Genomic DNA, 23220 nt, shown 5'->3' on the forward strand with positions numbered 1-23220 from the left:
GCCTGGTGCATTCCGTTTTGCTCCCATTGAGCCTCATTCGTCTTTCGAGGATCATCATGCCATTCCATGTTTTTGTTTGCTCTTCTCGCTCGAGGCTGGGCCCATCCCGTTGCGTTGCGTTCGTTTGGCGTCGTGTGGTTACACAAAGAGGCCTTCCCCGCCATGCTTCCCGCGCCTGAAGCTGAGTTGATAACGCGCGTCATGGGCTGCAGGATTGCGGTGAGAAGAAGCCAAGAGACGGCTGATTTAATGCCGTCATTTGGAAGCTTATCCCAGCCAGTTGCATCTTGAGGCTCTCGCACGCGTGCCTTGTCGACGGTCAGCCCAGACGGTATCGTGCAGTTCTCTCTTCTGCTGACCTCGCCAGCCCCTTTCTTTCCTGCTGCTACCCTGAATCAATGCTCAGAGACAATTGTTTTGCCCGTGCATGTTTGTTCGTCGAAAAGCTGCAGCGCACTTTGCGGTGAAGACCAGAGACACCTCCTCACATCTAGCGTAGTGACATGGCAGGTGCATCAAGATGCATGACATCCAACGCTGAGGCTGACTCGGCACAACCAGTTCGACAACAGTCGACAACGTGCGCGCAATCACTTGCTGATAAATGAATGGCTTGACATGCCGCCTGAGAGCTGTGCAACGACGCCTCCGCGGCAGGGGTGGACAGGGGACGAACGCCATCGACCTCTCACGGCAGAACTCGGTAGAACTCACGTGGGAGTGTCTTTGAAGTGCTCGAGTCTAGGCAGTGGCCCCAAATAGAAGCCTCTTGTCATGTAACCAACGGACCCGCGAGAGCGATTGGCCGATGCTGGATCCAGGTTGAGGTCCAGCTCAGGGACAGTCTGACAGCCCAGAATACCGCAGCCGGTCGAATTGGGTTGCGCAACCTCGTATTTCAATCTAAGGTCCTGAGGTCGGCCAACGGGACGATATACATCCCGGCATGGGACAGCGAACCACAGAGTTGCCCATGAGAAGCATTGCCCTGGTCATCTTGGAGGGAATCGTCGACGTCATGCTTCGGATTGTTCCATCCCCAGAAGTTTCAAGCATCCGAAAATGGCGACGAGTCAAGTACCAGGTAATTTCGGCATCACATCTGCTGCTCCTCGTCACCTTGGTAATGACCCTGTGATAGGCGTAAACGGGTCGTCGTCACATCGTACACGAGCTTGGGATTGTTCCGAAGACACAACTCTTCCTTCCCGTCCTTGTCTGATGTGCGCGTTTGGTAGACTCCCGAGATGACGGATTACACACTTCCGCAACAAGGCATCATCTCCTTGACCAAGTGTCACGTCGTCCTCAAAGGACCGATACCGACGACCTGCGGCCCGTCATGCATTAGCCTCGCTGAGGCCTCCTCCTCCCCCGTTTGCTGACGATGCATCCTGAAGAAATAGTCCGTCGACACAGGAACGGTAGTTTGCCCCAAGTGCTTGGGAGGCAGGAAAGAGTCCCTTGTCTCGCGCAATCAACGAGTACTCGAGAAGCAAACAATTTGGCTACCGGCAGCCCGATCTGATGCAATCATGCGAGAGTGGGTCAGGCGTTTACGCAAGTGACCGCGCAGAAAGGGGTTCGTTTGCCTTGGAGGACGAGAAACTCGACAGATCCCTGATGATGAACCATGATACTTGATGCTCGAGATGTTGTTCCGATGCCTAAGGTTGTTGCTTCCAAGTCCATGACTAAAGGGGAAGGCAGAGGCACACGTGACATCAGAGCTCCCCCAGCTCCAAATTTCCCGAGCCTCGGCTCCGGGGCGGCCCCCCTCTTCGCCCCACATTCCCCGGCTTCACCAAGAGCTCTAGGGTCATGATGAGGGACCGAGTTGCCATGAAAACCCATTAACCTATTCATTATAAGTTCATCTTTGTTTTCTTGTATCACTTTGTATAATTCAATCATCTCAAAATGTCAGACAAGGCTCAGAAACGCATCGAGGCCATTGGCAATCAGCTCCTCCCTCCAATCAGCAAGGTAGCTCCCGGATCCAGCAAGCTACGCGTCGAGGGCAAGGTCATTATCATCACAGGTATGTGTTCAACTCTTGGTTATTCCACTCATCTCTCACACTGATCTCATAGGCACCAATTCACTACTGGGCATTGGCCGTGCCACCGCCCACCAGTACGCAGAGAGCGGAGCACGCGCCTTGTATCTCTGCGACTTCGATGACACACATCTGGAAACTCATAAACAAGAGATTACCGCCGCATTCCCCAAGGTAGAGGTCCACGTTCGCCGCTTCGACGCCGCAGACGAGTCAAAGGTCAAGGAGGTGGTCCAAGATGCGATTGGACGCTACGGCCGCTTAGATGTCTTCTTTGCCAACGCTGGCGTCGTCGGCAGGACCACATTGTTTACAGAGTTTGGAGATGAGGAGTTCATGTCTATACTCAAGACAAACACTCTAAGGTATGTCTCATCTCGCATCTTGGCTCCACAGCGGGCATCAGCTTAATGAATCCGTCCAGCGTCTTCCTGGCTGCGAAGCACGCCGCACCGGCCATGCAAAAGACATCTGCCGAGAAGCCCCGGCCTGGAGGCAGCCTCATTGGCACGGCTTCCGTCGCCGGCATCCGCTCCAACGCCGGTTCCACTCCCTACTCCGCCTCCAAGGCCGCGGTAGTGTCCCTTGCGCAGACGATATCGTTCCAGCTCGCGGGGACGGGCGTGCGCATCAACGCCATCTGCCCCGGCCTCATCGAAACGGGCATGACGGCCGAGGTCTACCAGGCGGCTAGGGCACGGGGCAACGAGAAGAAGATTGGGCAGCTGAATCCAACCAAGAGAGGTGGCCACGCGGACGAGATTGCCCGGGTTGCCCTCTTCCTGGGTAGTGATGAGAGCAGTTACGTTAACGGACAGGCATGGGCCGTCGACGGAGGATTGAGCGCGGGACATCCCTTTGTGCCAGGAAAGCTGGGCTAGTGAGCAATGTAGGAGAGCTGGTCAAGAATGGCGCCATCGAGATGCAAGATCCAGGAGAGAACCATCTCTTGGACCAAGTGCCAGTCACACCATCGATTGCGAATATCCACAAAGCGTCGTCCATGTCAAGTTGAGGTTGTAATTTAGTTTACCTTTGACAAGAGAAAAACCGGGACCTGGTCAGGGCTTGTCGGTCGAAACACCAATCGAGCCCCGTCCTGACTCAAAGAACAAGCATCCCACCCCCGAATTCTGAAACGCGCAACGACGGAGAGCTTCGTGATGAACCCCCTTGCTGTTGTAGCAGCAAGGAAACATCTGACGGAAACGCGCCCTGGCAAACATCAGCCGCGTCATCCCTCCCACATGCCGATGCGCTGAGCGCTGCGTCCCTCAACTCGAAACCCGTCCATGTTTAACACCAGCATCGGGCTTTTTCTCTAGTCCAGTCCGCTAGATCTTCCGCCAAGCAGATGTTAGTGGATCCTGGCACTGATCGCCAGGGGGTTCATGAGCACAGGGCGACTTGAACGAATCTGGATGAATCCATCCCCAATTCCATGTCGTCGGAGGCTTGTGAGTGAAACCATCAGCTTGCCATCGGAGCCGGGATTGACGCTGTCAGCGTGTATCACACACGGCGGCTCCGAATCACGGAACAGGAGTCGTGAGAAACATGTCGATCCCCTGATGTAGAATGTTGGAGTTGATCAGATATAAATGGCCGTCCTTCTGGTGTCTTGAACATATTCTACCATTCTCTTCATCGCCACCTTCACACGCTCTTTTCTTTCAACACCAGACATCCAGTTGCCGGCATCTGTGATCCGTCTCTTACACGATCTTTTCCCCTTTCCTTCAAATTTTCAAGTTTCATCTTTCCTTCTTCCATCACAATGGCTGTCCTCTCTCTTATGACATTGGCCTTGGCCTTTTCCTCCCAGGCCATGGCCCGCCCTCGCCCTCGTCCTCAGGGCTTCGGTGATTTCCCTGGCGGTTTCCCCGGCAGCGGACTCGGTGGTGGCATCCCAACTGGTCTGCCCAGCGGCATTGGTGGTGGTGCTGGCGGTCTTCCCACTGGCTTGCCCACTGGTATCATCCCTGGTGGTGATTCTGGTAGCCTGCCTACTGGTCTTATCCCCGGCGGCGACGGCGAGTCGCCCATCCAGACCCCCGGCGCTGGCTTCGGCGGCAACTTCCCCAGTGGCGGCGGTAGCTTCCCCAGCGGTGGCTTCGGTAACTTCCCCGGCAGCGGCAGCGGCGATGCCCCTATCCAGACTCCCGGTGCCGGCTTCGGTAGCGGAGACGACTCCATCATCCCTACCGGCGGCTTCGGCGACATTGGTGCCCGTGACGCTGCTCAAACTCCTGGCGCTGGCTTTGACTTCCCTACCGGCGGCAGCGACAGCGGTGACTCTCCTGCTTTCCCAACCCAGAGCGGCGGCTTCGGTGGCTTCCCTGGTAGCGGCAGCGACGACGCGGCTCCCGTCCAGACCCCCGGCGCCGGATTCGGTGACTTCCCCAGTGGCTTCCCCAGCGATGATGCTCCCGCTTTCCCTTCTCAGAGCGGAGGTTTCGGTGGCTTCCCCGGATTTGGCGGTCGCCACGGTGGTCGTCACGGGCACCACAGCGGCTCCGAGAGTGAGCCTGCCCGAACTCCTGGTGCTGGCTTCGGCGGTTTCCCCGGTGGTGATGCTACCGACGCTCCCGCGCCCACGCTTGTCCCTACCCCCGGTGCCGGCCAGGGTGGCTTCCCCGGCACTGCTCCCGGAGGCAGCATCCCCACCTTCATCGCTACTCCCGGCGCCGGCTTCGGCGGTGGTGAGGGCGCTCCTTCTGGTGCTCCTGGTGCCATCCCTACCTTCAGCGCTGCTCCCGGAAACGGCGCTGGCAACTTCCCCGGCGGTGACGATGACAGCCAGGAGCAGCCCACTGGTGCCAACGACGCTCCCGGTGAGATCCCCACCTTCGCTGCCACTCCCGGAGTCCCTCTCGGCGACAACGACCAGGCCACTGTCGCTCCCTCTGGCTTCCTCACCCAGACCCGACCAGCCTTTTAAAAGATATCGTGATTTGAAGAAGTTTTTGACGGGTATTCCTGTCCGAAAGATAGAGGGGGAGCTTTCGATATGTGTATAATTCTGTGGCCAAAAGCAGGTCTTGGTCCTTCATTTTGTATCTACCTCCATGGCAGCGCCCGCTGTCGTCAATAGAGCAATCCTGGCGAGCATATCTTCCTTGAAGTGCATGAAATCCGCGCGCTTAGCTTCACTAAGCAAGTCGTACTTGTCTTGAAACATGGTGTCTGCCTTCTTGACCTGCATCTTGGGCATGGTCTCCTCATCGAGCATCTCAACGTCGTCAAATTGGCTTCGCTGGGTCAGCTTAACAACATCTGCGATACCTTGATACCAGTCTTCGGTAAGCCATGCCCTTTCGTTGACACGAGCAACAGCGTCGTCAAACTCTTTCGTCTTCAGACTGGTCCACCCATCCCATGCTTCGTCTTCATCCAAACCCCTAACAGAGACCTCACTGCGTGCTCGGGTAAGTAGAGCAAGAATCTCTTTGCGAAGTGGAACATAGCCTTCTCGGTCGATAGCCTCCCCTGATGCAAGGGCTTTAACACGCATTGTGACAAAGAAGTAGATGGCAGCAAACAAGGCTGTCACGTTTTTCAGAACCCATTCATCCTCGGTTCTGCGGCCTCCTGGTGTGACGATTGCCTCCATGCCGGCCAAAATCGTGGGCGCGAGCTTCTTGTGATCAGTTTCCTCGCACAAGAATCGAGTCGTAGGCTTTATCCATGGATGAAGGGCGTGCTCTGACGAAACGGCTTCTTTCTTTCCCGTAGATTTGGTCGGTGTGCCTGCATCCCCCTTTAAAGGGGTTCGAAATTGGGCGAGGCTTTGATCTTTAGTGGGTGTCCCACGAGATGGCAATGGCCGTGACCCAGATGCCGGTGAGCCTCCAACATCCCGAAATCTCGAGCTTGGTGTCCTCACCCGGCCTGATGCAGCCCTACCAGGCGTCGTGGCGCTATTGGGGAGGATATTGTCAAGATGACCATAGAGTCGCTTGTAGATGCGAGGGGGGATGGGTGGTCGTGGTTCGATGGGAGGTAGATCGAGTGTGATTTTAAGTCTATGACTGTAAGCTTTGAAGATCTCTGCCAATCACCAGAGATCATACCGGTCGCACGCAATATTGGCACAAGCATAGAGCCTAGCAATCTCTTCCTCGGCCTTGAGGGTACTTGCATGAAGTCGGGACTGTGCCAGCAGTGAACCCGCGAGTTCCACAAGAGCTGGTGGTAGATCAGAGCCGTATGTTGGCATCAATGAGAGCAACGCCTGCTCGATTTGACGACTCATGGTGGCAGCTCTGACGTTTGTGGAGGTCGTGCTTGTGAGGTGCTTGATGAGGATCGAGGTTTGAAGTTGGAGACGCGATACGAGATTGAGACGCGTAGCGCCGCAGTCACTCCTGACGCCTGGTCACGGGACCACTATCTCCAAGGATCTCATTGAAGATGCCAGCTATTCACCTCCCCCGCCAAATTAATGAACATGCCGATCACTTGGCAAGACAAATGAGTTGCTTGATCGAGAGACATCAATGATACAATACGGATAAATATGAAACCAGAGAGTCAAGTGTGCTTGTTTCCCTAAAACATATGTAGTGGACGCAAGCTACAGTTCGAGATGTCAAAAGTTCCTCCTCCATACCATCCTCCAACGTCGAAATTCCAGCAGATGAAAACGTCCTAGCCAAGCGTCTTCAGCGTGTCTCCTCCCCGTAGCAGTTAAGCTTTCAGTGGCCTCCCCCACCAAGCGACAGCGTGCGCCCCTGACAACCTCCACCACCGTTACGACAGTGGCCAGCTCCAGACCACTTTGAGCCAGGATCGCTGTCGGGCTAGGTATCCCCGTCCCTCTACTCAGCATCTCCTTTAAGCCACGCCGTCGCCAGCTTGTCCATATCGTCAATTGCCTCTGTGTCTGCGTCGCCTCCCCAAGCCGCAAGTCCCGAGCCTCTTGCTGCACCTCGGTCCTCGACGCGCCAGTCATCATCTCACGATGCGCCCAAGTGCCCTCTTCAGCGTCGCTTTTGCGACCTCGGTGCTCGCCCACGGCGGCGCCCATTCTCAGAAGCCCGTGGTGGACGCCAACGCAGACTGGATGACGAGGCACATGGCGGGTATGCTACTATTTATTCCGTACGGTTAGAAGACCTCAAACTGACATCCTACAGAGGAGCATCACGTACAGGGCTGGGACCCTGACTCCTTCTTCTCCCTCCACGACTTCAACAGCGACGGCTGGTGGCAAGCCTCCGAGCTCATGCGCACATACGGCCTCTTTGACGACTCGAACAAGGGCATGGAGCAAAAGCAGAAAGACGAGGTCCTCGAAATCCTGCTGGGCCTCCTCGACTCCGACGCCGACTTCTCGGTCAGCCGCAAGGAGTGGATGGACTACGTCGGCGCCGGAAAGACGCTGCCCGACCTGGGCACCGGACCAGGCCACCACGGCGACGACGAGTATGAGTATGAGATCCACCACTGGGAAAAGTATCACGATGAGAACACAAAGCTCGAGGACCTTACGCACCCCGAGGACATTGAGCACTTCAAGAAGCACGACGAGATGGAGGACGCCGAGGAGAGGCTCGAGGCCATGCAGAAGCTCGCTATCGTCGAGTCCAACATTCCCCAAAAGTTCCGGCGACAAGCTTAAGAGGCCATGTAGATGATAGACACGAAATTGTATTTTACTCATTCGGCGGCGAGAGAGGGTGTAGTGGGAGCGAGGCGTGGGGAGAGGCGCATGATATCACGACGGATGAATTGCACTGAACAACTTGTTTTGGGATACATGATAACAGCTAGATATTGTAAACACGGACATCAAAGACGCAGTGCCAGACGCCTGGCGCAAACGTCTTGACCAGCTCGACATGCTCAACCTCTGCCGCCCGCCCAGTGCCCTCGCCCCAGCCATCAAAGATGCGCTGTATCTCACTCCGCCTTGTCTCAGTGTCGTTGGCGCCCACGTTCTCATGGAGATGCAGCCGTGTCTCACTGGATGGGGCCGACATATCCCATGTATGCCTCCAAGTCAGCTCACTCGTGGGCAGAAAGCCGCAGTTGATGTGTCGGATATCCTGGGCTATGCCTTGAGCCTGTAGAGACTGGATCCGTCGAAGAGCTTCCTCGTTGCTCTCCAGGAACACGACGATCTGCTCCCCACCACTAAGGATCTCTTCTTCCGGAAGCGTCAGGTCGTCGCCCTGGACGATGCGTACGCTCCACCCGTTTGCTCTGGCGCCCCGTCGTAGACCTTCCACGCTCCAAGGGTTGATCTCCCAGCATAGGACTCTCATTCCGAGGCGGGCGTAGGAGAAGACAAAGTAGCCAATTCCTGCGTAGAGGTCGACTGCCCACTTCTCATCCCGAGTTCCGTCCTTCACAGTGTCTCCCATATCCAGAAGCCTCGCCTTTTCCTTGACGTTTCCTCGGCTGAACATGGTCCATCTGGGTGCCCAAGTCTGGAAGATGCCATTCTGCTTCGTCGATACCCAAAGCGTCCTGTCGAAATCCTGTTGAGATGGTCCCTCTGTCGATGTACTTGTTGGTCCAAAGTCTCCGTAAAAAGTGCGAAGCCCACTGGGACTTCTGAGCACATTCTCTTCTGCCTCATCCTCAGCCTTGTGCAGAGGAATACCCTCGTTCACCGCGAGATGAGTCAACGGTTCCTTGGCCTGTCTTGAAAGCTCTTGTAGGATCCTAGACCATAGCCGCTCACGGGCGCCTTGGCCGACACCTTGCAACATGGTTGTCCAGGGTATGTTTGTGAAGCTGCCCGTGGGCAGAAGCGCCATCGGTTCATAGATTGTGAAGCGCTTTGGCGCGCTGGTTAGAAGTTCATCTTGCCATGTTTGGTTCGTCTCTGTATTTTCGAATGTAGTTGAGTCAATCCAGTCACGGATGGCGACTTGGATTGGATTTCCCTTTGTCTTTTTTGGTTTTGCCATTTTCGTGGTAGATGTGGTTTTTATTAGGATAAAACCTGCCAAAAGTTCACTATCGCAGAAATAGCATATCCAATAATGGAACACAACACTACAAACTTATCATAAGTAACCAACACATCAAAATCAACGATAGATTCATATCAAATAACGTTGTTCAACATGATCATAGTTTAATATAACGACTCTACCCAGAAACCGTACCCATCCATTCCCACTGATGTCACCACAAGTCCATGGGTATCGTGACCCTATGCTATTCTACATGCAAGCCATCCATTGCCATTAATTTCCGTTACGCGTATACCGTCCCTTCATCACAGGAAGTAATCACCAGGGCCCCTCCTGTTCGCCGGGACGTGCCTCTGGTCGTCAGGAACAGCCGAGAAGATGCTAAATTTCGGGTTTAGATCCTTGTCCACGGCCATGATAGATGCAACGTTGCCGCAGCGGTAACAGTAGTTGGGTGCTGACCACACAGTCACCACCGAGTTCTCTGGAAAGTGATACTGTTCACGGTTAATAGGGTTCAGTCAGTAGAGAGGAGGAACATACCTTGTATCCTTCGTTGACGAGCTGATGGGCTCGAGCAATCAACTTCAAGCCGTTGACATGATTAAACTCCGTCGCTACCTTGTCTCCGAACAGCCAACCGGCGCCGCGAGGGCTAATGGCCCATGTTTCGACATCTTCGGGGTCTGACCACACAAGGTCACAGAACGCACCCTCGTGGGGGATCTCCTGGGCTCGAGCCACCACTCGGATCTGATCAATAGTCCTAATCTCGGGGCTCAGCCCTCCGTGGACGCAAAGAATCTCGCCATCGATAATGGCAGCGAGGACAAGAAAGTCAAACACATGGCAGCAGGCCTTCCAGACTGAGGCGTTGCCATACTTTTGCTGGCACTCCTCATAGAATCCGTAGACCTGGGTAATCTGCCGCGATTCGTGGTTACCGCGGACCAGGACTATTCTGTCTGGATACCTGTTGAAGATGTGAGCAGCGAAACATGAGAGGTGCATCTTGTGAAGCTCACTTGGCCTTCAAGCACATTAGTAATGTGAAGGTTTCCAAACTGAAGTATCCTCGATCCACAAAATCTCCCAGGAAGATATATCGGGTATCGGCGCTCTGACTTGAAGACGCAGTAACAGCAACTCCAGAGTCTAAGCGGTCTGCCACCGTCGCATCGGGGTCCTCTTCGGCGTCGTCTCCCTCGCCCTCCTCCCCTTCAGCTCCGCTCGTCGCCGCTCCATCGCCTGAAGCCTTTATCTTCTTCCTCAGCTTGGGGTTTGTGATCTCGGTAGGCGGCTCGATATCGTCCGAGGTGATGACTGTGGTTGCGGTCTTTGGCGCCTGCACGTTGGACTCGCCTGGCATACCGCCAGAAACACGGAAGAGCTCGAGGAGATCGTAGAACTGGCCGTGGATGTCGCCGCACACGGTGACAGGGGTGCATACCGGCTGGATGTTGGACTCTGGATTGCCGGGTCAGCCATAAGCGCTGGGCACACCCAAGCACCACTCCTCACCTTCCATCAAAATCTCCTTGACCTTCTCGCACAATTCCTTCATGGCCCTCTCAGGCAGATAGTGGCACTGCTTCGCCTCCTCCAACCACTCATCAAGGCCAGCATTGGGCCCCAGGTTCGCGGGGCCCGGTCGAGGTACACTTGCAGCCATATTCAGGCATGCCCCGTCGCGAAAAGGTCGGGGGGAGGATATGGAGGGGGGAATATATATCAGCCCAGCGCTGCAAGGCGATGTGGTGGTACCTTGAGGCGACACGGGAACGAATGGGGGTGGGGCTTAGATAATGGAGGGGTGCGATAGTGAAACGCCGGAGAATCTTCGGGCCTTGAGGAACGCCTGTTTCTAAGTCAGACGAATCGAGGTTGCTTTGAGTTACAGAGTGTTTTCTCCGAGTTCATGACACGGATCTTTTACGCTTGAGATCTTTAAAAATATTTGAAGCACATGCGACATCAAAGCATCTGCTGAATACATCGCTCCTCTGCCAACGCCAGCCCGCACGTGAGATCCCCTCTTTAATCGCATATCCTCCAAAACCGCCCCACTGGCTGCTTGGCGGGGCATCGCCCAAGGCCGCGACTCATCAAGCCTTACAAGTTTCCTGGCTGATTAGCCACTCGGCCTCCGTCAATATCAGCGCCCATCACCAGAACCAGAGACGGCCTGCGGCATGCGCAATGTCAACTCAGGCACCGCAAGTCCTGTCTCGGCGGGCAAACGGGGTTCTCCCGGCGCCGCCGAGTCAGACCTCGGAAACCACAAAGGTGAGTGATACATCCATGTCGCTCATTCAAGGAGTCGCTCGTATCTGACTTGTCTCAAAGGGAAAGGGTTCGCACGACAACAGCGGGCCCGGAAAATCCAGGGGAAGAGGCTCGAGTGCGAGATCTACTGAGGCAAACAAGGTGGGATTATTTCTACAGTGAGATATAAGAATTGATTGGGCTTGGGACTAATCATGACGAAGAAAGCGAATGAAGGCGACGCCCCTAAGCCAGCCAAAACCAAGGCTCACAATGAGGGCGAGAAGCTCGTCATTCGCCGTCTTCCTCCAGGGATGACGCAGGAAGAGTTTGTGTCGATTCTTGGAAACGCCTGGGAATTGGGTAAGGGAAGGGTTGACTGGTTTTCTTTTGCTCCAGGCAAGATTTCCACCGAGTATGCCACAGTTCCTCAATCGGCTGTTTTGTTCGCTAACAAGCTGTTCCAAGTCCTTCAAAGCCGTCTCGACCAGGTCGCGCTTATGTCCACGTGATGAGGAAAGACGACATCATGGCTTTGAACGATGCTGTTCGAACTGCTGTCTGGGAAGATGCCAAAGCTACTTTCACTAACCCATCGCTAATTGGACCTCCCTCGGTTGAATTTGCCATCTACAAAAAGATTCCAGGTAACAAGAAACGAACCGACGCACGTCAAGGAACCATTGATCAGGACCCCGAGTTTATGGCCTTTCTGGAGGATCTCGCAAACCCTGCGCCGCCAAAGGAGAACGCCGAGGGCGAAGAAGGCGATGATATCGGAAAAGCAGAGACAAAGGTCACAACCACACCACTTATCGAGTACCTGAAGGAGAAAAAGGCAAACAAGGCTAAAGACGGTGCCTCCTCTAAGAACGCCAAGCACGGACAAGGAGAATCCAAGAGCGGAAAGGGCAAGGGTACCTCGAAGGATGACGAGTCGGGCAAGAAGAAGGGCAAGGAGTCGAGGGAATCCAAGGCGGAAAAGACCCCCAAGGAGACGGTCAAGATCCTGACCAAGAAGGCCTCCACTGAACAGAGCGCGGAGGCTTCCAAGGCCACAACCGCAAAGCCAACCAGCGATGGCGCCGCTCAGGAATCGGCGCCCAAGAGTCGGCGTGCAGGCATCTTGGCCGCTGCTAGGATTCTTCAGCGCGACCTCGGCCTCAGTCCTGGCAGTGCTCATAGGAAGGCACGTCAGGATGCGGCCAAGGCTGAAGCAGATGCAAAGACAACGACGAAGGAGACCACGCCCCCTGCGACTGCAAGCACCACTACCGAGAGACCGGCTTCACCCGTCAAATCTACAGAGACACCCCCTCCAGCTGCGAAGGGCCGAGGTGCCTCTGGAGCTGCCTCTAAGTCTCAACCATCAGGTCGTAGGACTCGAGGTGGAAAGAACTCTGAGAAGAACAAGGAGAAGGAGAAGGAAAAAGACAAGGACAATGAAAAACAGAAGGGCAAGGACAAGGAGGGCGGGCCAAGCCAATCTCAGGCCACACCGAACCCGCCTGTCGTCCTTCTCAAGAAGAAGGGTACTGAAGTCGAGCCCCGACGACCAGCAACTCCAACGAGCACAGCATCCCAGCCAGCACCTGCACAGGCGCAGGCTGCTGGGTCAAAGGCAAACAATGCATCTGGCGGTTCTAAGGGTGGCTCTAACAAGTCTGGAAGCGCACAGAAGAAGCCCCCAACTGTTTCTGCAGACGCTACTCGTGGCTTTGTCAAGCACGCCAACCCCTCACAGGGCGTCACCGAAGCGCTTCTCAAGCAATCGCTCGAAGTGTTTGGTACCATCACGTTTGTGGAGATCGATAAGCGCAAGGGCTTCGCTTATGTGGACTTTGCCGAGCACGAGGGTCTCGTAAAGGCAGTCACGTCAAGCCCCATCACCGTTGCGCAGGGTACGGTGCAGGTTCTGGAACGCAAGGACAAGAAGCCGGCGAACACGGCTGCAGCATCGGGAGCTTCCGGGCCGGCCCCGTCGGAGAAGTCGTCCAGCCGGGGCCGACGCGCACGAGGTGGAGGCAACAAGGCAAAGGATTCGGGAGCCAGCAAGGAGGGTGGCGGTAGCGGTGGTGCTACTGCTACTGCTGCCACGACAGCAACAAACGGCGGCGGCTGAGGCCAAGAGGAGTCTATATGAACCTTTCTCGAACATCTCAGACAGATACTAGCGAGCAGCACGGCGAGGCGACGTCCGTCACGATCAGCGCCGCTAATCGTTGAGCTCACCGCCGACCACAGCCCGCGCTGTAGATCCAGCTCGTTCAGAGAAGATGGACAAGTTGCAGACTGAGCAGTCACTGGCCTTTGTTGAGCGAGAAGACGGCAAGCAACTCAATGTGCTGCGCCCGTTTCCCAGATGAAGCCGCCATTCATTGCAAGCAAGCATGATAGCTACGGGGATTCCGATGGAGAATCGATCTTCAACGACGGCAACTCCAAGCGGACCGCACCGGCACATATGCAGGCTGGTTTACTGGGGGTGTAGTAGCAGTAGTTAGAACACGCTAAGTAGGATCGAAGGAATCGAGCACAGGTATACAATGCTTTCCTCTGCACTACATGTGACATGTTATCTTGAACTATCGACTCATTACCATTGACAGCTCGGACAGCAACCATTATAGGGTCGTACATCGGACGACCATCCACAATACTGACAGTAGTACCGCCCTCGTTCCGCTCCTCCTGCAAGACAGGCACAGGCACACATGACTGCCAGACACGACACCACCAGCGAGATGAAGCCAAAGAGGAGGAATCCAATAAAGACGCCGGCGATGGCGAGAAACTTTACCAGAACCCCCGCCGCGAGCACATACATGCCCGGCCCTAGGAAGTCGCTTGGCTCGTTTTGCTTCTCCAGCCCGGCGTAACGCACGATTGCCCTTGGGCCTTCGTTCATGGCATATATAGCCAACACGGCCGATGCGAGTAAGAGTAGTCCATCGAACAAGGTACCAAGGTACAGCATCCACAGCCGCACCTTTCCTCGAAACCTAGCGTGTAGTGACGCCACGGCGACGACAAGAAGGCCAGCCGACGTGAACAGGGCGAGGACAGCCAACGCAGCAGAAGCACGTGAAAAGGAGAGAAACTTTGTGCGAGATGTGTGCAGACGAGGATTTACTGTCTTGGAGGAGCCGTCGATGGAGGAGCTGCGGATGAAACTCGCCCAAGGAGCAAGCGCTGAGGAGAGGGCCGTTTCGTTGGAGATCGAGGCACGAAGGGACGAGTCGACCATGGCACCGAGGGAGAGGGTCGGTGGGAATGATTTATGGCAATGATTGTTATCGTCACATACGCCTGAGAACTTATTAGCTTTACTTCTTAAAAAGACGGGGGTGTTGCTGACCTGACATGCCCCAATACCAAACTCGAGGTAGATGAGTGTTCTCGAGGGACTTGGTAGATTTCTGAGATACCATCTCGATCGACTTGAGGAGTTCATCCTGCTGGAGCTTGTATAGATGGATCGTCTGCGTCGCGGGGGAGAGACAGCCCAGAACAGCGATGAAGTTGACAATCAGGCCGACTGTCTCTAGTTAGTTCTCCGCATACATACTCTTCACCGCAGACAAGATACTCACGAAACACTGCAAAGATGAGCCATACCCTCCATCCCCTCGAGTTCTCCTCTATCCCCCACATCTGGGCGCAAGAAGCCCGTGAGACGCCCATGTTGAAGTTGTGTTTAACAAGAAGTCACTCAGTCGTGAGAGAAGAAGCCATCAAAACTCCCTCGTGTGAATATACCTCCCTCTATATATATCTATCCCCAAATCGCGCACCGCCGTTTCACACAGAAAAGACCCCAAGTCCCTGCAAGCCACCTCATGAACACCATCTCGTGCCAGACTAATTCCTGCGCGGCAGTCAACCCCCCTGCTCTCAGCTGGGCCGCTCGAGATGTGACCCTGAGGAGGGCCATTGGCCAAGACCTGTGACTGAGGTGTTTGGAGTGCAGACTGAAGAACCGATCAGCATGTCGCTTGTCTTTGATTAGCTGCTTCTTGTGAATAGCTCGTTGAGCTAAATTCAGCCTTGGATGAGGGCGGGTATTCTCCTTGCAGTGTGTTATTTGCATCTCAGTGTGGCTTGTCGGGTCAGCGTTTCACATATCACGAGGGCGCACTCCTGCATGTCAACCTCATTTGGACTGCAGCACACGGAATGATAGACACAAACATATAAAGAGACACAGAGATAAAGTAACGACAATGCTGAATGAAAAATCTGCACGGCTATCCTATCCTATCCTATCACTACTACTACTACTACTACTACTACTACTATCCTATCCTTTCCTATCCTATGCTAACATTGGGGAATCGTTTCTACTCGGGCTGTTGAACCCAAAACTTGTAGCAAACGCAAAAACAGCAAGTCTATCGAAACAAGATGAGTAAAAACAACATGATATCTTTGAACAATAACAAAAAAGGAAATCCCTCGGGAGCTTTTCCGCTCCAACAACACTGTACTTTTTGGTATCCAAACCCCATTGCGCCGTCCTATAGCCTTCAAAACTGACCAAGAGTCTTCGCTCCCACAACATTCATGACAACGTACAACAACACAGCAACAATGAACCCAACCGCAATCGCTTCACCCTGGGCGAGAACCCTCTTCGCGTGCGCCTTCGCGTCTGTCCACCACAACCTCTCTCCCACGCCTCGACGAGCAGCCTTGAGTCCCGGCAGACCATCCATGCTCAGCACGTTGGTCTCGTTGTGGTACTCTTGAAGCGTATTGCTGTCGACTCTCTTCTTGAGCCAAGCATCCATAGTGGGCCGCTCTTCAAACACGGCCAGTTCGTCCACTTTGCCGTCGACACCCTCTGGAAGCACCTGCTCTACAGGTTGCTCAGATGTCGAGTCGCGATCGTAGATGGCCCTCTTGACCCGGGGCACACCAAAGCCGCAGCTCGTCTGAACTTCAAACACGTCCGCCACAATGACGGCCCTGGCGCCATCGAATGCTGACCGCTTCCCTTGGGAGATGCGGCGGACGAGATCGGCAAAGGCCGGCTCATCCCATTCGACGACTCTGGACCGACAAAAGAATCGCAGAATCCGAGGGGCTGCGCCGAAACTCATAAACATCAAGCAGAGCCGACCATTGTCATATGAGTGCGCAATCGTCTCGCACCCCGAGCCGGTGCGATCGATGTAGGCACACTGGTTCGGCCCCAAGATGGCAAAGTGAGAGTCGGCCAGGCCCTTGGGCGAGACATTGATGTGAGAGCCAAGGGTTGGCGCCGAGCCGGTGAAGAAGACGGGTTGCCGCTGCACCCACTCGGCGAGCTCCTCGGTGATGGACGGATAAAGCTTCATGGCGAGTATGTAAAAACGTATAATGTGAAAAGCAGGTACCTCAAGTGTAATTGAGGTCTGTAATGTAACCGCAGAGCCAACAAAGCAAAACAATGCTGCAATTGAGTGGAATGCGGATGGATGTCCAGTTGTTTGAAACAGAGACAAATTTGTGTGCGGTAGAAAATGTCGACCGACGTTGGGGATGGATTGATATGCATTCCGTGCGGGGAACGGAATGGCGTTAACGCGGTGGACTCGGTCCGTATGCCCGCCTGCCCCATTGAGTATTAGAGTCAGTTTCTGGAATCAGAATCCGCTTGTCGGTGACGATTGGGAGAGAAGCATAGTGGGCCTTCAACTAAGCCCAACTTGCTAGGATTGTCCTCACCCCTTGGATGCATGTCTCATGGGGTGTGTCCAAGGTAATCTTGTTTGTGGGCAAGATCCTGATGGAGTCTTGCTCCGACTTACAACACGGGAAGGTTGGTAATTTCCCAGAGTGGCCGTCACTGGCATTTGGCCAGGACCGCCTGCCTTCCTTTGAGATGCAGGTCGATCAGAGAATAATGTGAGTGAGGTTAGTTCGGGATGGGATACGCGTGGTATGAGCCATCCTCGTAACGCTCGTCATCGTAGGTGCTGCTGTCGCTGCTAAAGTGACCATTGACGATGCTGGAAGTGCGAGGCACGTTGTAAGTAGCTTGGCTAGAGACGACGCTGGCAGCCTTGCGTCCTGTTGTCATTCGACCGTAAGCGTCAAGGTCATTGGAAGGGGCGTCATAGCGAGACCAACCTCCGGGTCCCCAGGGCTCGATGAAGCTGGTCTGGCGAGGTCCTGAAGCAGGACGCTCATCAAACCGCTTCGACAAGCGCTCCTTGTCCGCCTTGATATCGGGCCGGCTGTCCTTGTCCTTGGGCTTGTCGCTCCGTCGTCCCCGATCCTCACGGCGCTCTTCGCGGGTGCGCTCATCCCGGTGACGATGCTCGCGTGGGCGCTCCTCGCGGGAGCTCTCTTCGCGTTCAGACTGGTGTCGCTCCTCTCGTTCGCGGTGACGCTCCTCTCGGGCCTCGCGGGTCTCGCGCTTGCTACCAGTCTTGCTGCTGGGCTTGCTAGAGGCCTTGCTCGAGGCCTTGCTGGAAGGCCTGGATGGCTTGCGAGTGGCCTCGGGAAGAGGAGCGGGGAGAGGGCTAGGCATTGGGCTTGACATGGGGCTCGTCATGGTAGAGGTGGGCGTCTGGTTGTTAAGAGCGTTGAAGCGCATGGTCAGGTTCTCATGCTTGGCCGTGAGACCAATGAAGCGCTGCTCGAGATCATGGTGCTCAAACTTGACACGCTCGTTCTCTTCCTTGAGGGTCTCCTTCTCCTCCTTGAGCTCCTCGCACTCGCTGTTGAGGCGGCGCTTATCCTCCTTGAGCTCCTCAAAGTCAGTGTTGAGACGGCGGTTGTCCTCCTTGAGGACCTCGGCCTCGGAGCGGGCGCCCTCGAGCTGGGCCTTGACCTCGCGGTAGGAGACGTTGGATTCGGTAGCCTTGCGGTTAGCCTGCTCAAGAGAGGTCTTGGCCTCATTCAGCTTGCGGGTGAGTGTCTCGATGGTGTTCTTGAGCTTGTCATTTTCGGCGTTGGCCTTGTTGAGGTCGGTGTTGGCCTTCTGAAGATCGTCGCGCAAATCAGACTCGTAGTCATATTCGTATGAGTAGTCGTAGTCGTGAACTAGATTTCGGCGGTCAGTGGGTGGATGCGGGAAGAGCCGGGCGTTGTTGTGCGCACCAGTCAGGGCCTTGGAAGAAACGGTGGAGGAGGCCGAGGAAGAGCTCCTCTTGACCGGGCTAGCAGATGTCCTCTGGTGCAGCGGCATTGCGTCGGTTTGGGGCAGTTCACGATCGCCCACACGACAAGAGGAAGAAGAGGAAAGAGGAACGGAAAAAGTAACCGAAGCCGTCTTGAAGGTATTTTCTGGGGTGATTTGGAGATATCCTGTTCGCTGCGATGCAGCGCTGCCCAACGACGACTAGGTCTGGCAGGCGGTATAAGAGCGCGGGCAGGCGAATTGGCGGAGAAGCGCTGTAGCGGTAAATAGGGCCGTGGGAGGGGCGGGAGCGGGAGCGCGAGGGGCCACAAAGGCAAAAAGCTGGGTAGAGTGACGTCTTGGTATCGACTTGACAGGTCAACTCGAGTTAGTTTGTTACTGAAGAGGGCAGTAACAAGAGGATTTTCCAACACGGAATGAGGAAAAAGGTCGAGAATAAAAACCTGTGGGCGATAGAAAAAGGGAAATGAGTTCGGGTGCAGGCAGGGGAAAAGGGAAAAAAAAAAGTGTTCGGGTTGATATGGATTTTTATCAAACTCGGGTGTGGGAGGAAAAAATAAAAAAAAAGCCTGGTTGGAATGGGGGGTGGAGGGGGGCGGAAGATGAAGGGAATGCAAAGGGCAAGGCAAAGCAAGGCAGGGAAGGTGCAACTGGAAATGACTGTTGTTCCTTCTATTACTATGTACGCACACACCTTGCTACTCTAACAACACGGGCCAAAGACTGCCTTGTGCTTATTCCTTGCTTTCTCATCCATTTCCATCCATGGATGTCTATGTCTACATTCACGCTCTTGTCCTCTGTTACTTCCAGGGCCGACGGCACGGGTCACGACAAAAGGCGGGAGGGGAGTCATCGGTAAGTGCATTGCTAATAGGATAGGACAGTAGCTAGCTGCCTGCCTGCCTGCCTGCCTGCCTGCCTGCCCACATGCAGACTCGGTACATCATGGCGCGCAAAGGCGGAGAGGCGGAGAGGAAGAGGCACCTACCGGTAGCATTCTAGTGGCACCCTCAGATTCTCAGCGGTCTAGTCGGCCCCTCGATGGGCTGGACCCGAGGGAGTGGGCATTTTGTCTCTCTTTTTCTTCCACCGCCAGCTGCAGGTTGGGTCCGCCCCTGCCTGTCTGGACTGAAGGAGACTCCTCCTCTTCCCAACAAAGAATGGAACGGAGCAGAGGAGGGGTGAGGGAGTGAGAGAGAGGTGAGGCACATCTTGTCGTGATTGGGAGGCTCACAAGACACGGGAAATGGAAACTGGGCCGCACGCACACACTCTCACTCGCATTTGCGCTCTGAGCAACCTTTGTCAACACACAATCCCGCCGCTGCGGCCTGCGCAATGTCTAGAGAGGCGCCGTTGTGACGCCAACATCAGCACCAGAATCAGTGCCCAAGGGGCACTTGGCAAGAGCCCAATGCCCACTTCGCCCACACCTCTACCCTACCGGTACCCTTGCCAAACCGGGGTCCGCTTCCCAACCCTCATGCTTCTCCGCCGGCTCTCCTGGTCCTCAGTGCCTTTTGCATGCCCTCACAAGCCCTCGGCCTTTCCCTGGTTCCTGGATCCCCCGGAGCCGGCGCAAAGGGGCCTTGATTGGCTATGCCGGGGCTGTGCAACACCGTAACCACGCCCAGGCAGAAGAAAGGAAGGGCAGAGCAAAAGCAATGCGGGAGGGGAGTGGCACTACTGCTGCCATCACCACTTGCACAATCACCACCACCAGCATCCTGGTGCCAGACACACTCGTTGACTGACAGGGGTGCCAGGAAACAGGCCGTTTGGCCCCCCGTCTTTCATCACGATATCGATGGCCAGTTTACCCGGCAACGCGCCCTCCATCATCAGAGAATCAGAGGCACATCCGCATTGATCTGGTCCGCAACCGGTTCGCATACTTGAGAGGTTAAAATGCGAGGGCAAGATGCTGATCATTCAATGAGGGCCGACTCGGCTCCACGCCTCCTCGTGGCTCAAGTCCCGTAACCGTCACCGCCAGCTTACAACCCTGCGCCGCATCTTGCGCCGGCGCCGCAGAAAAGGCACCAAGAGTCTTGAACGAGAGATCTGAGTGACTCATAGGCTGACAAAAGAAGGGTTCAACTCGAACACGGGTTTGTCTCGTGGTGGCCGTTGGCTGTGTCTGATCTGATGCGCCTCATTCCTTGTCGTCAATGCGAGCCGTTCGGCACATGGGAGTTTCTTTGATTTCGCAGACGCCAGAAGCAGAAGCAACCAACTTCAACTCCCGTGGTGGGCGACTAGGGCCACATTCGCGCAGAGGCGAGTCCTGTAGTGCCTGACCCCCCTTGTTCGTCTACGGTTGCCTTTTGACCCCTCCTCTGCTCGTCTTTCTTGCATCCGGGAGTGGCCGAGAAGCAGCGAGATATTGTTGGCCAGCTATGACGAAAGCTGCAGGAGCTGGAGAGCACATGCGCATCACGAAGCAGAGCCAAAATGGTACTGCAATTTTGGAATCTGGACAAGATCGCGGGGGCACGCACTGCCCAAGTTGGGTAGGGCCTCAATGACTGACTGTGGAGAGGCGGAAGGTTGACAGGAAGTCCCGTCGGGTCTAACATCCCTAGGTACCCTAGCGACTTGAGAAGCCGCCCGCCGCCGGTCGCCGGTCGCTTGGGACCGGGGCCGGGGGAGCTTCCGCCCGGGGGGGGCCTCCCGCATCTGGGGCCTCACAACCTAAGTTAAACGCTTGGACTTGCCGCCTGTCAAAACAAAATTGGGGCACATCAGAAATTTCTGACACGGCGGGAATGGGTGGGAATGGAGCTGAAATGGATGGTTTTGGATTGCGTGTGGGTGTTTCGGTATCGCCCCCTTTGTTCTGGTGGCCTCGGCCTTGCTGGGTGCTCCCTGACTGGCTGGGCACTGCTGGGCTGAATCGGCCCTGGCTGGACAAGGAGGCCTCGACTGGAATGGAATGCTGGGTTGATTGATTGATTGAGATGAGATGAGTGCGTGTCCCTTGGTCCGCCGTCATGGCTCTCCCTGCATTCCCGCTCCCGCTGCCAAGCTTGCCCCGTCACCACGTTTCCAGCCCTAGGTCGGTTCCTCGTTTGTCGCCTGCGTCCCCTTCACGGGGTGACCTGGAGGATGCAGTCATTTTGGAGCAAATTTCGAGTATTCTTGTTTGTGGCCCCTGGACCCGACCTACCGAGCGACCTCACCGAAGCCAGCGCACGGCAAGTTTCCAGCCCCTACCCAGCGGATGGGGCGTCCCGTCCCCCCTCAACGGTCGCTAAACGCCATCGGGAAGCGCCCCCTCGGTGAACAGCCTTCGATGGCATTTCCCAACTGGGCAAGTAATTTAGACTTGACTCGATCCATGGCCACCTCAACCTCATCCCAGGCTTATCCGTCTCGCTAAGCCACGGATCTACCCGCTGGCGATTTCGATTTCCATGGGAAGCGTATCTATCGTGCACACGTTGACTGCCAGCTCATGCCAGAACTGGCGGGCACGTTGCAAAATAGAAACGGTTCGTCACTGCGTGGCTGGTCTCGACGAGCGGATTGGGTCAAGGCCAAGGTCCATGAGTCAAAGTGGAAAAAATAGGACTTTGTTGGTGTCGTTTTCATGGTCATGCGAATAGTCCTTTGGCAGGGTCTACAACCTCTTGGTAATGGTCATGCCCCCTCGAGATTCCCACTCTCTACACCCTCTCTTTTGGCCTTCCACACACCACTACAGATTATCTATCCCGTCTCCCTGGCATCCACTCAGGATATCGCCCATGAAACCTCGAGTGCCGCCATCCATCATGATGTCGGGTGTTTCACATTGCCCACCCACCACCACTATCCAACATCCACGATTATCATGATGATCCATTTTCAGGCCAGCACTCTCACTGTAAACCTGCCCTCGTATTCTCAAACCCGTTCTCCCCCTCCAGTTCCACACATCTCTGTGCAACAAACATGGGAGTGAATTATTATCGTCCATCCATCCTCATTGTCGTCACCAGCCAGCCTGGTTTCGTCGTCATGGCCCCCAAAAACTACACCCTTGGCGCCCTTGTCAGGCGACCAATCCCCATCACCCACAAAGTCCCTCTCCTGCCTGAAATAGGACTTTTTTCTATTTCAACTGCTGCACGCTGGGTGGTTGCCTTTTTTCTAGTTTTTCTACGGCATTCCCCCTCTATCGATCACTCGTGAAACACCCCCTTTCCCCTTTGCCACGCCCTCTTTGGTTTGCCTCGTCACCCCTCCCATCCCTTTCGCGTCGTCGTCGTCGTCAAGAGACCCCGCTGGTATTGTACAGATGCGCGATACCACGGGACATCGCGTTGCATCGCGCGCAACGCCTCCGCCCCCCTCCCTCCACCTCGGGCAGGCAGAATTTCAAATTTGATGGCTCATCTTGGATGACAAAGCCCGTTTTTCCCGTTACACTCTTCGGCGGGCGGGGTGACAAAGCATGGGGGAATTTGTCGTTGTTGTTTTGTTATTGTGATTGTGAATTTGTGCTGCAGTTTCGTGGTCCCACTTCACGTCATGGCCATGCTGAGATACCTTGCAGCAGGATGCCAAGTGGACTGACTGATGAGGGGTATAGAGCCGACGGGATGGTTTGTTTCTTTTTGTCACATATGGCCTGCAGAAGGGCAGAGTGTGTGCCTCAGACCTCGGTGTTTCAAGACATTGTGCTATTGACTGCTACCCTAAACCATCACGACTTGGACACCAGATGACCTTGAACTTTATAAGAACAAAGAAACTATCACGCGGAAATAAAGTGGACTAGCACTGGAAAGTTCACCAACGGCATTAATTACTTTGAGACACTTTCGTGGGGTTGTATAAGGTGATTTGGA

General features: G+C 55.1%; 10 protein-coding genes across 10 annotated transcripts; 4 read left to right on the plus strand and 6 right to left on the minus strand.

Moving 5' to 3' along the window:
* Positions 1 to 1920: 1920 nt before the first annotated feature.
* On the plus strand, positions 1921 to 2940 carry LRP88_07722 (SDR family NAD(P)-dependent oxidoreductase; the record flags this gene model as incomplete). Its single annotated transcript, XM_083244239.1, has 3 exons — positions 1921 to 2041; positions 2094 to 2424; positions 2484 to 2940. 3 exons carry the CDS (start codon positions 1921 to 1923, stop codon positions 2938 to 2940), a joined length of 909 nt encoding a protein of 302 aa, XP_083098733.1.
* Positions 2941 to 3836: 896 nt separating this feature from the next.
* On the plus strand, positions 3837 to 5000 carry LRP88_07723 (uncharacterized protein; the record flags this gene model as incomplete). Its single annotated transcript, XM_083244240.1, has 1 exon — positions 3837 to 5000. One exon carries the CDS (start codon positions 3837 to 3839, stop codon positions 4998 to 5000), a length of 1164 nt encoding a protein of 387 aa, XP_083098734.1.
* Positions 5001 to 5108: 108 nt separating this feature from the next.
* Positions 5109 to 5672, minus strand: LRP88_07724 (origin recognition complex, subunit 6; the record flags this gene model as incomplete). Its single annotated transcript, XM_083244241.1, has 1 exon — positions 5109 to 5672. The coding sequence occupies one exon, from the start codon at positions 5670 to 5672 to the stop codon at positions 5109 to 5111; it is 564 nt and encodes a 187-aa protein (XP_083098735.1).
* A 1350-nt stretch (positions 5673 to 7022) lies between these two features.
* Positions 7023 to 7682, plus strand: LRP88_07725 (nucleobindin SSP120; the record flags this gene model as incomplete). The annotated part of the gene is made up of 2 exons (XM_083244242.1): positions 7023 to 7143; positions 7198 to 7682. The coding sequence occupies 2 exons, from the start codon at positions 7023 to 7025 to the stop codon at positions 7680 to 7682; spliced, it is 606 nt and encodes a 201-aa protein (XP_083098736.1).
* Positions 7683 to 7830: 148 nt separating this feature from the next.
* LRP88_07726 (tRNA(Phe) (4-demethylwyosine(37)-C(7)) aminocarboxypropyltransferase) lies at positions 7831 to 8979 on the minus strand (the record flags this gene model as incomplete). Its single annotated transcript, XM_083244243.1, has 1 exon — positions 7831 to 8979. The coding sequence occupies one exon, from the start codon at positions 8977 to 8979 to the stop codon at positions 7831 to 7833; it is 1149 nt and encodes a 382-aa protein (XP_083098737.1).
* Positions 8980 to 9293: 314 nt separating this feature from the next.
* Positions 9294 to 10660, minus strand: LRP88_07727 (type 2A-related serine/threonine-protein phosphatase SIT4; the record flags this gene model as incomplete). Its single annotated transcript, XM_083244244.1, has 4 exons — positions 9294 to 9470; positions 9532 to 9961; positions 10014 to 10455; positions 10510 to 10660. The coding sequence occupies 4 exons, from the start codon at positions 10658 to 10660 to the stop codon at positions 9294 to 9296; spliced, it is 1200 nt and encodes a 399-aa protein (XP_083098738.1).
* A 527-nt stretch (positions 10661 to 11187) lies between these two features.
* On the plus strand, positions 11188 to 13375 carry LRP88_07728 (Smg-4/UPF3 family-domain-containing protein; the record flags this gene model as incomplete). Its single annotated transcript, XM_083244245.1, has 3 exons — positions 11188 to 11274; positions 11478 to 11668; positions 11722 to 13375. 3 exons carry the CDS (start codon positions 11188 to 11190, stop codon positions 13373 to 13375), a joined length of 1932 nt encoding a protein of 643 aa, XP_083098739.1.
* Positions 13376 to 13753: 378 nt separating this feature from the next.
* LRP88_07729 (uncharacterized protein) lies at positions 13754 to 14937 on the minus strand (the record flags this gene model as incomplete). Its single annotated transcript, XM_083244246.1, has 4 exons — positions 13754 to 13814; positions 13968 to 14562; positions 14612 to 14791; positions 14847 to 14937. 4 exons carry the CDS (start codon positions 14935 to 14937, stop codon positions 13754 to 13756), a joined length of 927 nt encoding a protein of 308 aa, XP_083098740.1.
* Positions 14938 to 15593: 656 nt separating this feature from the next.
* Positions 15594 to 16592, minus strand: LRP88_07730 (uncharacterized protein; the record flags this gene model as incomplete). Its single annotated transcript, XM_083244247.1, has 2 exons — positions 15594 to 15602; positions 15813 to 16592. The coding sequence occupies 2 exons, from the start codon at positions 16590 to 16592 to the stop codon at positions 15594 to 15596; spliced, it is 789 nt and encodes a 262-aa protein (XP_083098741.1).
* A 560-nt stretch (positions 16593 to 17152) lies between these two features.
* On the minus strand, positions 17153 to 18430 carry LRP88_07731 (uncharacterized protein; the record flags this gene model as incomplete). Its single annotated transcript, XM_083244248.1, has 1 exon — positions 17153 to 18430. The coding sequence occupies one exon, from the start codon at positions 18428 to 18430 to the stop codon at positions 17153 to 17155; it is 1278 nt and encodes a 425-aa protein (XP_083098742.1).
* Between the last annotated feature and the right edge of the window lie 4790 nt (positions 18431 to 23220).

The sequence above is a fragment of the Fusarium phalaenopsidis genome (genome assembly GCF_050370095.1).
Source record: "Fusarium phalaenopsidis strain FUZ10S chromosome Unknown contig_32302, whole genome shotgun sequence".
NCBI lineage: Eukaryota > Fungi > Ascomycota > Sordariomycetes > Hypocreales > Nectriaceae > Fusarium > Fusarium phalaenopsidis.